At 28.4% G+C, this 17,203-nt stretch overlaps 1 protein-coding gene across 9 annotated transcripts in view; it reads left to right on the forward strand.

Annotated features, from left to right (window-relative positions):
- Positions 1-17,203, forward strand: part of LOC116767843 (furin-like protease 1, isoforms 1/1-X/2) — a 94,306-nt gene that overhangs the window by 53,203 nt on the left and 23,900 nt on the right. For all 9 annotated transcript variants that reach the window (XM_032658335.2, XM_032658329.2, XM_032658336.2 and 6 more), the window contains exons 3-4: positions 15,252-15,423; positions 16,980-17,122. In XM_032658335.2, coding sequence (XP_032514226.2) covers positions 15,252-15,423; positions 16,980-17,122 — 315 coding nt within the window. The remainder of the gene's footprint in view (positions 1-15,251; positions 15,424-16,979; positions 17,123-17,203) is intronic.

Raw genomic sequence — 17,203 nt, forward strand, 5'->3', positions numbered from 1 at the left:
AACACATTTTTGTGACACTGTTGTTATTTTAATACTCCACATATATTTATGCTCTTTTAATAAGTAAAATATATAAAGGGATCTATCAATACAGACGAAGTTATGTATTATTATAAAGGTCGTGCAAAAGACGTATAATGAAAAGGGTAAAGAAATAAGAAAATTAATTATGTTTTAGTAAAATGTTGAAAATACGACTTTTAATGAGTATGATTGAAACAAAAGTTTTTCATCCTTTTGATATAAGAGAAAAATTTCTAAATGGTTTAATGTGGGCGTCACGGCTACCTTCTCTGTTCTTATGAAAATAATATTCTACTTTATTTTAGAAAACAGGGATCGTATAACTAATGAAACTTTTTAACGTCTTATATTTTTTTTATATAAATAACTTTTGTGAATTTTATGCGTAAATAGAGTAACAAAAATGTTAAAGTTAAAATAAAGTTTAACTGTATTATACTTTTAAAACAGATTTACCCTTAATTCTGGATAATTTAACGGCGTCCTTAAAACTTTCACTCGATATAATGTATTCAATCCACCCTAATGATCCGATTGTTCCCACTTTCATGGTAAACATAAACATTTTCTGACTTGTTAATTTTCTATGTAAGTTTCCTAAAACCACAACCTGTGATATAAGTCTGCGAAAGGTTTCTGTATGTAACACGTTTTAATAGAGAGAAAACACGTATTCTTAAGAGCATGTATCGAATTAAGATTCAAAGAGTGAGACTAGTAATTTCGTTAATGGCGCATACAATTTACCCTAAGATGGCGTCTTGGTCTTCAGCTTTTTATGGAAACTACTTGTGAATGAATTTTTTTTTACACGAAGCTTATCTTAAATAAATTTTCAGATATGATTGTATAATATTTTTTAAACATTTAACTTATTAAACCCAAGTTCTTAAGAAGGGAATTAGGTAACATCGCTTTATATATAATAATTAAATAGTAGAACGTGACTAAAATAAAATTTTCTATTTAAACCACAAATACGTGTGTAATGTTTATAATTAAAATCGGGCTTATATAATAATCGGATAAAGGGATTCACATTCACGTGTCGAATTTAAATTAGCTTCATATTGAGTATAATTGCATTTAATGCTTTGAAAGTAGGTCATCAAGATCGATTTAGACCACAGTTAATAGAGGGATCAGAGGGCATTAGAAAATAAACACAGAACAATGAATATTTATAGCAAGTGTCGAATCGATAACCATTAACAGTCGATCGGCATCTCAGCAGCTTAGCGGCTCAGTCTTGTTAAAATATGTATTCTCTATATAGTTAAAATTCAAAAATCTTGTATACAAGGGACGTGAACTTGCAAACTCTTCAATTTATTTCATATTCTGAGAATAGAATTTGTTTTGTGGAAGTAAACAGGTTTAAGGGGGTAATTTTGACGCTTAATGGCCGTAGAATGTGATTATGTATCTCGCCTCCCGCGAAATTGCATTTTGAGTAAAAAATCTTTTAGATAGTAAAGTGATGATTAATGAGACTTTACAGTGGGAATATGAACGTATGACCTTTTTTAAAAAATAAAAATCATTGTAATTCATAAATCAATTCTTCCTCTATAGGTTATATTTATAAAATTTACCAATAATGATGAAGTCTTCATGAAATAGATATAAAACGAGATGAATCATAACCAAAATTTTATTTAAATAGTTTCCAAATAATAAATTTAATAAAATGTTATTATAATACGTATTTCATAACATAAGTAATATGTGTTCGACTAGTAATAACTTATCATTGATTAATGGAAGAACCCACAATGACGAAGCTGGTAGCTGTAATTAGTAAGGCCCTTGTTTTTATATGGTCCTGGCTTTTGGTCGCGCCTTTATCCGCAAGAAAAGTATCGGTCCCTTGGAAAATATCGTTTTTGTACGAAAATTATCCTTCATGCTTTTAATTTTAGTAGTTTAAAATTTATCCAAAATTTCTTAATATCTGATAAAAGAGTTACAAATAAATAAACAAGTTAGATAAATTGTATATAAGTGTGTAATGTGTATATCAGTTTAAAAAGATAATTTAATGTTTATATGACTCATCTGTATGAAAAATATTTATTACAAACATGATCTTCTCCTTTCCACGTGGTGAGAAATTATGATAATTAATTAGAAAAAACAATGCACATTTGTTTTATGAGAAAAATATATAAAATTTATCTAAAAACAGTTATTATATGAGAATTATTTTTATATTTCGTTAAGTTAATGATGGAAAACCTACCAATTCCTAAAACACATATGTATATAGATCCTATCTCTTTCTCTATTTGTTATTGGCGTTGCCGTATAGATTATTTCGCCAATGTTATGCGAGAATATTATACGGAACTATGTTAAGAGGGATTTGTTAATGAGACTATAGATCCTTAAAACACTTTTGTAAAGAGCATTTGCTTGAAAACGTAGCGTCAAACTGTCAGTGACGTTTTTCGGTTCAGTTTGAACGAAATGACTTACCGTAAATAGTTTTTCATTAACATTGGCACTTATAAGGAAATACTTTTGTTAGTGAAAATGTATTTTTTAAATTTTATTTTAATACAGTTCTTGTAAAACTCGTAAGTGAATTCTAATGACGGAATGAAAAGGTATGAGTTAAAATCTTTATGATTAAATTTATAAAACATTTTCACTATAAATCGAATTAACTTAAAAGCAAAAGCTAGGTTGCTATCGAGAATTTCTTGGAAATACAATGAAGGAAAAAACGGCTTAAATAAAATATATATAGGACTCTCAGTCTTTCGGTGCAAATTCAAAGATAAATTAAATGGTTTTCCAGTGAAAATTTCAGTGAAAACTCCGACATAGTGGAAGGCAAATAATACTCAATTTGTCAAAGCAATTTACTTTTATGTATATATATATCTACCTGTATATATATATACCTATACCTTTTTATGTAAAATTGTCTTGAAATTTTAATATAAATTTCATACATGATTACTGCTATGTTATAAACTTGCTGTCATTTGTACAACAGTTGAAGTTAGTTCATAGTTAGTTTGTAATTAAACCGCCACCTTTACATTCAGATGAACTTAATGAAGCTGAGCCGAATATTTTAACATAAATTTGTTGTAATAAAGTACACATATTCATTAATAATGTGATAATTGTGATATATTATTATTGTTGTTAAGTTTTTTTATTACATATTTATATTAATTGTTAAAAAGTTACGTTAAATAAAACAGATTTAACACTTCAGACAATTGTTCCTGGCGTTCGTCTTAGGTTTTTTTCTTTGTATATTAATTTTATTAATATGATAAGCAGATTTGGCTTCGAGTGCTCTCTCATATAAATGAAACAAAAAATATTTTATTACGACAGCAGACTACAGACGCAATAAAGATAAATAGTAATTGACTCTGTTATAATTGATTTATTTTAAGCTTTTTTGTCCTTGAAACATGATTCAGCTTTTCATTTTCTAGGAATACAGATAGTGTCAAATTTCTCTTGACAGAAGGTAGATAGTTTACCAATTAACCAAAAAATAATTTATGTCACTAGTATACTGTTTTATGAAATTGAATATAACTATATATTGTTATTTTTAAACTGGCATGGATTTAATGTACATTACAGACACACACACACACATATATATTATATTAAAATATAATTATTATTTATAACATTATGTAAATCATACAAACGATTTTTAATTTCGCTCACAGAGAGATAGTGCTACATAATCACTTTTATAAATCCTTCGCTATTTTTCAATATTGTTCCTAACATCGCTCCAACTGTTTTCTAATACCGATTCGTGCTCAACAGGCAATCCAAAGACTTTGAGATTATTCTGAGGTAAAAAATGATATCTGAGATTTATGGAATTATAGTTATTATCTTGTCCGGAGTATGATTAATTTTTATATATACACGATATACGTATATAAGATAAATTAATATGTAAATTTAAGCAAAAATACTTTAACTTATCTGTATATAAATATTACACCGCATTACACACTTATTATTTATTAAAAGAAAGATAAAATCGGTATTTGATAGACTTTATACAACAACACACATATTTTTATACCATTCTTTATGCGGTACGAGGTGCAGTTAACTGCAATAACTTGACCTTTGCATAACGCTGCGCGACCCATACGATTTTGTTTAGACTCAGTATATTTTAGACCGAACAATGATACAAAATATATTCTTTTGTGTTATATATAAAACATATATTTTTGTGCTCACTAAATCAAATTCACGATATTGCGGACTGAGATGCAACATAACTTCGAACACATAAGAAAAACTTAAGAAATAATGTTATCTCATCGATATATTGAAGTTTATATTAATATAGATATATTTTATGACTCGACGTGTTTATGGACTGTCATAAAAGGGAGCTATAAATTAAAGAGTGACGATCGTAAACGGCTTCTTAGACGATGACGAATGGCTGTTCTATTTTAATACTAAAACTTAGATTTCAGTGACTGAACAATTAAACGGATAGTTTCTGAAATGTAACTGTTTAACTACACAAAATCAGTATTATTACTGAGAAAGAATATTCTAAATATATATATATTCGTCGTCTTTGTTGCTAATAAGTCATTAGATTAATGTAACCAACTTTCAGATTCGTGGTATTTGACTAAAATTATCTGAAAATTGTAGTATTATATAAAACACATATTTCATAGTTTCACTTTAGCTGCGACTGAATATTTCGAATAAATTTTCTAATTCAGCGGCCCCAGATCTAACTATTTGCTGCAAAATTTTAAATGAGACGCCAAAGCAACTAGATAACCATGCATGAGACGGTTAATAGAATTTTTAACGCTTGCATGAGATAACTCTCGAAGGATATTAAACTCGGCAAACTCATGGTAAGTGGCATCTGAGGTTAATGGAATAAGCGCTTAAGGATTATACAAGCTTATAAAGAATGGTCTGTAAATTTTTTTCAATATCACAGTAAAGAATAATATTTCGTGTTATTTTTGTTTTGTATTTGTATCCCCTTCATGTATGATTTATTATTTAAGATAAGATAAATAAGTTGACGCAGAAAAAAGGTACAGGTTGAGAGCCTTTTTGTATGTATTGAATAATATATATAAGATTACGGCCCCTTGAACCTGTGTATAAACAAATATCACCTACGATTTAGTATCTGAGAAACTTTAAGCATAAAATTATGAATTTCTGATAATTTAATAACAATATAGGCTTTTTATAAATCCCGATTTTAATTTTCAATACTCAAAATCGTATAAAAATTTGAAATCAATTAATAAAACAAAAGAAATGTCATATCATGTTTGTGTTAGGTATGTTTATCCGAGATAAAAACCACAATCTTTTCGTTTGCAACTTACTGTAATTTATTTTCATTAATTTAAAGCGAAATATACGATTCCATACACGAAAATAAAATAAATTCTGTATGTTCGATCAAATAAATGACTGTACTTGGTCTATAAATCTTCAAATAAAAATCTTTAAAGCACCCAATACCTTTGGCGATTCTAGATGGAACTATAAGTCGAGGTATATGTTCACAGTTATTTATTCTTAGAACTACCTTCTTCAGAATATTCTGTCATACAATTGATAACTTATACTTTAAAAGATCGTTTGCATTGATGCATAAAGTGACGTAATATATTATAAAATATTTGTATCTTCTCATAGGCATATAAGAAATTTTTAATGTGTTCTTAGCTTTTTCACGTATATTATATGAGGTGTAATTTTAGATATCAAAGATGTTTTGCCTACACAGGAAGTAAATATGACATTTAATGTACGGTAACTTTGAATATAAAAAGCCAATTTAAGGCTTTCTGTACACGAGTCCTTTTAAAACGTGTTCTGAATGGGGTATTTTTACGCGATTTCAATGCGTGGAGGTAAAGCATACCCTTAGCTGCACTTTGTCGCTGGAATGTACATCCTAAAAAGGCCATACAGTTGAGTAAAAACTTTTTTCTATTGTTTGCACTTTCTAACTTGTTTTTTTTATGTTTTATATTCCACTGCAGTCCAATATCCAAGAAACCATATTGATTTTTTATTCATAGGTGAAGTATATTTTTTCATTCCTATATATATAATGTAGTATATATGTATAATTCCTATATATAATGTAGTATATATAAGTATATTTTTTCTTTATACTACACTACGAAGTGAATGTTATGTTAGATAAGGCGTTGTTTATTAAGCGTTTAAGAAAAGTTAAGATTCTTAGGCATTTTGCCTGTTACCATAATCTTTTTTATTTATATAATTACGAAGATTTAATCAAAAGAATTTTATGAAAAAATTACTGCAGATATGACTATATTTTGGACCCGAATTTTTATTAGTGTCGTTTGGAAAGAAATATATAAAGTCATAATAAAGGCTGCCTTTTCACTCCATTTATATATCCACGTATGTTTTTAACAATGCATTTACTGTGCAGATTCTTCTTGTAATGTACATAATTGTTATAACATTTAATAAAATTTACCGATAATGTATGAGTTTTTAAGAGCTTTATCTATTTTCCATAACATTTTCTTATATAACCATACTGAAAAATAACAAATTCAATCAATTATTCGATAGAATTCTGTGTGTCACAATCATATAAATATTCAATTACTGTTATTAACGTTCATAATCATGCGATTGAACTTCACACCGAGTTTACATTAAAATAATGGAAAAGTTCCAAAACATGGTATTTCAATAAATGAACTATGACGTGTAGCTCTAATTAAAAATTATCAAATGGAACGTTTTTGCCGTCTGCATAATAATAAGGTAAAGATAAAATAAACTTTTTTAATTTATTCAATAGTTTGGCTCAAACAAAGCTGACGTTTCGGTTTAGTTTTGTCTAAAAAGAAACAATTTTGCACTAGAATAATTTGTGTCCTTCGAATATTTTGAAACTTCCTGCTCTAAGTCATTTGTAATTATAACGTTCATCTTAAAAATTCATATCAAAAGTGTTTTCTAATTTGCTGACTAGACGAGTCGGGCTGTTTATTGAAGTTTGCAGTTTGCTTTAAAACCGGACGTGCGTGTTACTTGTAATTATATTTATAATTGCATTTTTATAGTAACTCTCATGTGTATGATGAATTAAGAATATGACACATAGAATGTATTGTAGAACTCATTTAAAACTACGAATATATATAATTGATTTTAAGGATGTGAAGCAAACTATTTTATTTTTGTAAGGAGAACCTTATTAATTTTTGTTTGTGGACAATATTTTGCTTACTGTCTTATTATTATAAAATACATAAGAAAGTTTCGGTGGAATGAAAGTAATGAAACAATGAAAAAAAAATAATAATATTTAGAGTATTGACGCTAAATTTTTGTTGTCATTTCTTACCTTATACCATTTGGTGGTTAAGTTTTCTAAAATCTAATTAACTTACAATTTTTTATTACTTTAAAATTAATTCTAATTTAATTTTACCAATACTACACTGTATAACTATAAACCTACTTTAAGAAAACGGTGTATTAAAAGTTATAATGTTCAAAAAACATTCGTTAATAAATAAAGCAAGGCATTTTAAGAGCGCGATTCTAGAAAAGCGATTTGATTTAAATTTCAAAGCCTTGGAATAAATTCTAAAACCAGTGTTGATAAATCTCATGGTTGCTCGTAGATTTATCTCATACGGAGAGGCTGAAAGGCTGCATTAGCATATGCTAACCTTTCAGCAATGCACTAACACCTTCACTAAAAAGCCTGTCTTTTGAGACTGATTTTTGGTTCTATTTAAAAAAGACGCTTTAAATGTCGTAAATTAAAAACTGTTTTATACATTTTGTGATTAATACCTTTGTTCATGTTTTTAATGAAGTAATTTATATTAGGGGGGTGGAATTTTTATATATTATAATAAACATATTAAATAAACAGATATATTTTAAAATTAACTGCAATTTCGTTATATTCACATATACTTTTTCTTGAAATCAATTAATAATTCTATACATCAATATATTCATAATTGCACTAAGAATTTTCTATCCTGAAAGATTTTAAATTGTCAAGTCACCTGTATAACTAACATCTTCTACTGCATATAATAAGTAAAATATATTTTATATTTGCATATCACACGCATATGAGAAGTGCCTCTAATTTCCTGAACACGAGGCGAGCTGCTAAGTATAAATAGCACATTGGCATATGTAAACTAAAATGTCATCTATACATAAACTGTCACAAACCACTAATTAGATTATATTTTAAACTTAGAATTTAATGAAAAATAATATGTAAATATACTTATAAAAAAATATTTTTTTTTCAATATTTCTTTTTCATCATTTAGAATAGAATTCACTAAATTTTAATAATGTAGCTATATTCAGTTCTAAGATATTTATTTTATTTTTTATACGGTCTCAAAATAGTAATTAAAGATTTCTTTTAATAGACAGAAAAAAATATTTATGTAAAAATTTTCATGTTAATATTATTATACATTCTTTCATTTTTAATATTAACAAGTTATAGCATTAATATGTTTTATTCATATTAATTTGTGTGGTGTTTTAAATTAGTTACACATATTAGGATAACAAATAGATAGAAGGTAAGACATTGAGTATCTTGTGGAAATTTAATGTGTATTCGACCGCTATGCGCTAACTTTGTTATCGCTTTGCAAAGTAATTTACACAACAATCTTCTATGGTTCACTGAACTTAGCGTAGTTTGTATTCAAAGATAAATTATAATATACTTGAAGTTTGCTATTGCTTGGCTTTATAAGTAATAGGTGCGCTTGTTTTGATTATACTAAAACTTTATTATATTAGATCAGATTAATTCAGTATAAATATAAAAGTTTATTTCAAATTGCTTATACGTAGTTTGATGCTCTCGATGTTTCTTGCTTAGTAGTTTTCCAATATCATCTTTTATAATAGTTTTATAATCGAACTTCAACTTTATATTACTTGCCTCTAGTGATATGGTTTCTGGGTATTTTTAATACCAGCGATATTAAAACAAATCCTAGCATTCAGTTATTAAATTTTTTAAGTTTAAAATATATGCTAAAGTTAATTTTATTTTATAGAATAATAAATATTTGCCAATAATTTCTTTAAAATGCCTGTGAGAGCTGTGAATTATTTCGACCTCGAAATAATAATGCAACAAAGATTTTGATGATTTTATTCGTATAACTGGTGGTGGTGGTTTTTTTTAGAAGAAACATTTAAACTTCAAAGTCACATTTTCTAGAAAACGAAATATGCATAGAATTATAATCTTAATTCATTTGAAATCTTTTAATTTTATGTTATCGAAGATACTCAATATTGTTTGAAAAGCAAATAAACCAACAACATAGACTTAAATATGCTGATACCATACACGTATGTATTTTTTTAAACAATGACTGAATGGAATCCTTAAATGTAATAAGTCTTATGTCTATGAAAACTGACATCCGGGTTACGTAAACCTACTTGTCGAGAATCTGGAGCAAGTGATGTGTCATCCTAAATATATGCAATCTACGATTTTTTTGTATGACATTAAATATTAATATTTTTTTATATGAACATTAATAATTCATTTAGATATTAATTGTTTCATTGAAAGTGTTCTAAAAAAATTTAATCATTGTTAGAGGCTGGTCGTGAAACATGGTGTCGCGATTTTCTGTTACAGTTTAGAATGTCTTAATCACGATGCCAGCGTCACTCAAGTATAACTCTGTCAATGTTTGATTTTCCGCTCATAGAGGTTTTAATCAACGTGAATGTTCCCTTGTAACTATTTAGACTCACAGACGTTTACAATTAAATATAATGTAACAACTGAAAATATTAAAAAAAGAATTTTTAACAAAGATCCAAATAAAAACTCCAGTGAAATTTTCCAGTACTTATATTAATTTGCCTAAATTGCGTTTCACAGCACAATTTATAAAGTACTCGGATAATAGACGAGCTTTTCCGGAGCCATTATTTTACGATGAGGGATAGTATTGAATATTGAAAACACATTAACGATACAATGCACTGAAAAATAACCTCTGGGGTTAATTAAAACTGTATGATACTTCACAACAACGAGAGCAAAATGCAATACAAGTTGTAGCTATTGTCTCTATATTTTGTAATACACTTATATACTAACGAACGAGGTTATGAAATCGTAGTTGTTTTATTTCGTTTGTTATTTTTTTCTTTTTGAGATTTTCTTTTACAGAATGAACAAAAAAGACACGCTTTCTTTCATAAAGGCAGTTTTTTTCATTTCACACGATATTTTGTTTTAATTAGACCAGTCTTTTATACTAGATAAATAACATGCATACGTGAATTTAACGTTTTTTCTAATAAATTGTTACGTTTTATATATAGGATTAAGGCAATATAGGATAATAAATATTCAGAAAATATAATATAGTCAATCTTGTTTAAGGATCTTAAAGTATATGATATTTCTTTTCGGACCCTAACCCTCCTTTTATAATTAATTGAATAGGGAACATGCATGTGATTTAAAATTTTACCAAATAATAATTGCTCGCATGAATAGTTTTGCAAATAATCATATTTATATAATTAAATTTAATTATTTAAAAGTAGTCATTGTTCTAAAAACATTATTATTATTATTGAAGAACAATATTGTTATGAAGTTCTATTAAAATGAGATGATAATATTTACGTTATAGTAAAAAAATATATAATATCTGTGAAAAACACGTCTCGTTCTTATTACTCCGTACGGTGACGTCACATAATAAGAACTCCAAAATGAAGACTTTAAAACCGACAAAAAAATATATTAGTTGATTTTTTCTATTTCCAGCTTATGCAATATAATAATGCTTGCATTATTACAATATAAAAACACTTGTGTTTTATATATCACAGGTTATATTATTAGAAATTACTCATGGAATGAATAAAAAAAAATCCATGCGTATATCTATAACAAAAGCATTGATACTAGAAAAAAGCGGGTCGAAAGCAAAACGTAAAGATAAGTTTAAAAATACGACACTTGAAAATCCCATCCTACATTTAATAGATTTTTAAATTGTACCGGTGTTGTGCTGTCTGACGACCAAGACGATGTTAAAAGGGGCAAGAAGGGGGGACGAAAGAGGGAGAAGCATTGCCGTAAAAGCTTTGACTTTTACAATAGCGCACGTTTTCACTACATTGCGTTTGCTCGGATCTTATTTCCAATGAATTTTAGATGTCGCAAAAATTATTTCTACATCGACTGTCGAGAGATAAGTTACTTCTATGAACATTGCCGGAAAAGAGTCCAGTGAGAAATATTTTTATGATATTTTTACTGTGTGAAACATTTTTGATATGATTTATAAACTTTATTTGTGTCTATACAAATTGTAACATAATTCTGTCACAACACAAACTTAATTCAATTATCAAACTAAGATAAAAGGTCTCCCGACAGGGATTTACTGATGTAATACATTTTAACACATTATGATTGTCAGCTTCTGTATATCAAGATGAGATGTCGTTTATATCACACATTGCCCCAAATATTCTCCAGGGCATCATTGAAAGTGGTCCAACCATATACCATACATATTTCACGAAGGCTGTATTGTTTACCGGTCTCTCGCGTTGCCATGACAACCGTCTACTGTTTCCGTTACACGTACACGCTGGTTTTGTATAGCCATTTCTCGTTTTTATTATGTCCGTATCTTATTTTGTTGTCTGAAAAAAACATTTTAAATACTGTCTTTCTCACGTCTTGATTGAGCAAATCACTGTTTATTTAATAAAAGTTTTAAAACATTTTGTATAAGGATAATTTAATTTATAAATAAATTTTAATCATCCTTAAATCTCATGGTCCAATTTTTACAGTAAAAAAAAATGGGAGGCTTGATTTTATATGGGTTGTGTATCCCCGACAACGGCTCTATCCCCCCGTCTCGGAGTGTAAAGTATCTAGATATTTACTTGATGCAATTTCCCTCTTACAGCGAGGATTTTGTGAGGTATATAGATTGAGGTATAAAATGTGAATGGTTTGTGGTTGGTGTGGGTCGGGGTCGGGTCGGCATGCGATTCTGAAATGGCAGGACATAATACAATGGGAAATGGAATTTGGGTAATATAATATTCGTGATGGTGCTAAAATATCAAGTGACGACTTAAAGGAGGTATTTTATTGTGTCGAATTTTACACAAAACTTAACATTACTGTAATAATTTCTTGTTAGCAATCAGATTGTTTCTTTTTCTAGAATCTAAATTATATCTTGAGAAAATGTTTCTTAATTGTTCATATTTGTATACATGCAAAATGTTTGTATAATAGTGGATGCTTCATTTAACTTACGTTTTTATAACAGAGCTTGAATATAGTCTGTGAAGCCTCCATCTAGTATAAAAAGAAAGCGAGGCTTGGTAATCCTAAAAGCAAAATACGGGTTTTGTCAACAGAAGCAGTGCTGAAATCCTCATAATCTTTTATTCTGTCGTATTATCGAACCTTAACCTTTTAGACTTAGCATTTAAGATGTACAGCAAAAACAAGTTCCTCTTCTTTCTTTTAAAATATCTGGGCTTTCATGTAGCCGTTTATATGGTCGTTTTATTTAAAAGCTTTAAGTAAGTTTGTAATAGTGTAACAGGATATTTTTTAATTCAAATGACTCATTTTTTTTTAAATTTATCTTTCTTCAAAGTTGTATAAGTTAACATAGAATGTTATGAAAATAAACCAAAAAACAAAATTCCTCAATTTACATAAAAAGTTATATTTTAAAATCATTTATTCGATAACTTCAAAGTCTTTTAATTTAATCAATACGACAAAAAATTGTTAAACTTTAGTTATGTTGGTTCTATATCTATCATTCTTGTGGAAATGGCAAAGCACCTAAAAATTACGGCCAGGTCGCATCCCGCCGTCGGCATCTGAGTACTGGCACGAAAGTAGGCCCTTAACTTCTTTTCAAGTCTTTCAGAAAAGTATTACACTTTAATGGCTGAGTTTGACTCCTGTGGTTAGAATGTGTCCCTTTTTTACATTTTAATAGCCACACAAAATATGTTTGTCACCCAGTTCTTTAAAGTTGCTTAAGTACTTTTATTAGAAAATATATAATTATGTATTCACGGATCCATATTTCATTATCATAACACTTAACTACACCAGTTTTAATACTAACACCTTTATCGCTTTAAACTAAAAGGAAAAGTCATTAACCTTGGCTTATCCTTGGCGTTATCGCTCACACGTACACTTAGAGCTATCTTACTTATCTGAATATAAGACTTCTTTCAAAGTTCAAAGTTAATAACGATTCCCAAAGCCTTCAGGCTATAAAGGACCTCGTTTCATACTAGTTCATACTGTTTGAAATTGCTCACTTTAACTGAATCACGCTTTTTCTTACTAAGACTTGCCTTATGACAAAGTGAACGATTTATTGAGGTTGTTCTACTGCCGGGGTTATTTTGTTTTAAGACAAAGATCAAAAGAATTTCAAGTAAAATTTCCTTCAATATTGAAAAAAGAGAAAGAAAATTTGAAAACGCTTACATAAACCGATCTTCTTTTAAAAAATCTTTTGCTACGATAAACTAGGTACAATAAATTGAGCTCTTGACCCACCCTTGCTTTTATAAGATTGGAAAAGGTAAATGCCCTACGACATCGAAATATCCGAGGTACCCTACCTCTGAATTTATGTATCTCTAGGGGAAAAATAGGCACTTAGGTGAGAGCGAACATGCATTCGGCCATTTGATGAATAATTAAATAAGGCAGCTGCAGTTGAAAACTCAGATGTAATGTTTAAAAGTGGCTCGAAGTACTCGAATATATATATATATAATGATGATTAGGATTTATTTTTTTGTTTTAAATAAACTATCATTGATGAACTGTTTTCTTAACTTTGAAGATCTCATAGTAATATTGAAATAAATGTCTAGGTATACTCGCATAGTCCATAATATTTGTTCTTCAGTGTGAATTTATTTAAATGCCTTTATTCTATTCCATATTTCACTCACATTAGAATTTTCCTTAGATTGGAAGTAGATTTTATATTCAACAGCTATAAAAATAAACTACATTAAAAAATTAACATTTTATGATAAAACTGTACCTTTCCTACATTTTACTAGAAACATTTTGGATTTTAATATGTTTGTAGGCAATAACAATAAATATGATCGTTCGCTATTTTATACATTTTTAATTATTCTACTACGTGTATATATGAAATTAATTTGGTGTTAGAAAATTCAAAATAGCTACGCATTTCCAAATGTGTCTTGTTATTTTTATGTTTGTTATATTTACAGTGGTATATAAACAATATTTTTAAAATATTATTCTAATCTCCGTTTGTTTTGTCATCTATTTTTGATACGCCTGAATTATGATATACCTTTCATCAAATAATAAAAGAATTTACTGGACAAAATTATATCCTATCTAAGAGTATCTATCTAAGAATTGGACTTAATCAATCAAATCATAATTGAGTTGTAAGAGACGTCTAGAATCATATTTAAATGATTACAACATTGTATTTTAAGACAGATGTCAATGGAAGTAACGGCCTGTGTATACAATAGATGCAAAGGAATTATAATTGAGATAAAAGCCCTGGCAAGCCGACGTAACATAGTTTTTCTTTGTAGGAATAGATAACCCTATGTATACAGTACAATTGAAAATGCAGGAATAGCAAAAATTTTCAATTTAAATAATTGCTTATTCCGTGTATGTGGAAATGTAATTAACTTTAAAAGCCTGTATATGTGGTGTCACGTGCCATAGCTTACATTAAAAATGAGATGTACCGTGGAGTGCTCCCAAGCGTTAAATCACATTTGTTTCGGAAAAGGATACCACATTTAGCTAATTTAAAATGGGAATGTTCCCGTCAGTAAATACCAAACTGTGCCATATAAAATTACCCACTATATTTTCTTCACTTTAATATGTTACATTTTTTTAGATTATTAAAATATACACGTCAAGCCTAAAAAAAACTAATTAATTTGATTTTCATGTCAAATTATATCCATATGAATTAAAATGTTACTAAAGATAATAAAATAAATACCCATACGTTTTATTATTTTTATCCAAGGCAAAAAAATATGGAAGATAAGAAAAGATTATTCAAATTATAAAATTAATTCAACTTTTTTTGCAGATCTTCGATAATCACTATCATTTTCATCATAATTCCGTGGTGAAGAGATCTATATCGCCGGCCCACGAACATCACAATCTATTAGAAATGGACGACAGAGTACTTTGGGCGAAACAGCAGCGTGTGCTTTCAAGAAAGAAGAGGGACTTCATACCTTACCCCACTAGCACAGGTCTGTTCACGACATTTTTTAAGGCCTTTAAAATTATTCCTGATGATTATACAACATTAGTGTTTAAATTATCCCCATCTTTGCAAGATAGAAGCGTAGCAATACATTATCATAAAATATTATAACGTTTAACGTACAGGCACTTTTATTAGAAAAAAAAAATACAGAATGATGATGGTTTCACATCTCGTCTGCCCGTGATCACGGTTGCTGCAAAGTAACCGAAACGTCGGGATTATGTAGTTTTTAAATAATAAAATCCGAGTAGTATATCCGAATAATACTAGTTTCATTTAAATGAATTAATACAGATTTATAAGGATACGAGTCATCACGCATTGTTCGATTCTGAAAAATTTTTTACTATCCCCCAAAAATATTATGGTTGTTGTTTTGGCACAAGCAGCACAGTCGAGTTGTTAAAAAACACAGATAGAGCAACGTGAGTGATAATTATGATTATAAGGAACACAGATACTAACACTAAAACATGAAACAGGGTGTGAAAATGACGATTTTCTCTGCTTGTGTTATGAAATTACTTCACACTTTTAACATAATGAATCGGAAACGACGATTTCAAAAGCCACGTACTATGAACGCATTTTTTTTATATAAAGAGGAATATCATCATATGACCCCTCTTGTCCTGGGTAGGTTGAACCCCTGGTGAATCGAAATAGATATATATCCCTCACCAATTCTTTGTCTGTTGAATATATTGTCATATAATATATAACCTCAAATTAATAAAAAGTCCTGGTTCTATTTCTTTTGGATTTTCTAATTTAATAATTAATGTAATACATTACACGTTTTAATATTTCACAACCAAATTTTAGCGGATTTCATAAAATGTACGTTTTTATATAAATCAAAATCTATTTAATTTCATTTGAAAACCGCGACTGTGATATTAAATTTGACAAAACAAATTAATAGGGTCCTAAAATTTTTTGTTAAGTAAATACACCTAATTAAATAATGATAACTTTTGATTCCTGATAAAAGATATTAGAGACTTTGTATTTATTCATTTTTTCCAACTAATTACAAAGTTCATGCAGCTATTGAGACAAAAATAAAATTATTTGAAAGCATCTTTTACTTAAACAATCATAACGTTTTATATCCTTCTATGACTAAATTAAACATAATGACAGAAATAATCTGTTTGCTGTATTGAAACGCATAAAACATTAAAGCATTCGCATTACTTATTTGCGTATAAAGTAAAAAATATTACGTTTAAAAGCGAGTATATTTGAAAATTGTTAGTGGAGTATTTTTAATACATTAAAACTTCACTCATGCGTCGAGTTTTAAGCATGTTAAAAATATCTTTTAAAAATCTAACCAAACTAGTAACTATCATTACTGAAGCAAATTATTTGAAAACACTATTAATTCAACTATCATTGAAGTTGAACCGAATTGATACACTTTTAAGTTGATTATATATACACTTTTAAGTTGATTATATAAAATAGAAAATGACATCAGAAGATTTGTGCCTGTGTATATTATCAATACTAATTGTTATTTGTTTGATATAGCTGAAACGAATTCATCGGAAGTGCCATCAATGAAAAGGGAAGCTTCTAAAAGAATGTCGCACTCGAGAGTAAAAGGACGGCCGCGTTCTACTGACTCCAAATTCCTATTAAATGATCCCAAGTGGCCTCATATGTGGTATTTGGTATGTATTCTTAATATTAAACAAACAAACTTGCTTGGGAAAGACATAAAGGAGCAAAGGCCAATACGGTCTTCAGTTACT

This window comes from Danaus plexippus, chromosome 19 (assembly GCF_018135715.1).
Source record: "Danaus plexippus chromosome 19, MEX_DaPlex, whole genome shotgun sequence".
In the NCBI taxonomy this organism is placed as follows: Eukaryota; Metazoa; Arthropoda; class Insecta; order Lepidoptera; family Nymphalidae; genus Danaus; species Danaus plexippus.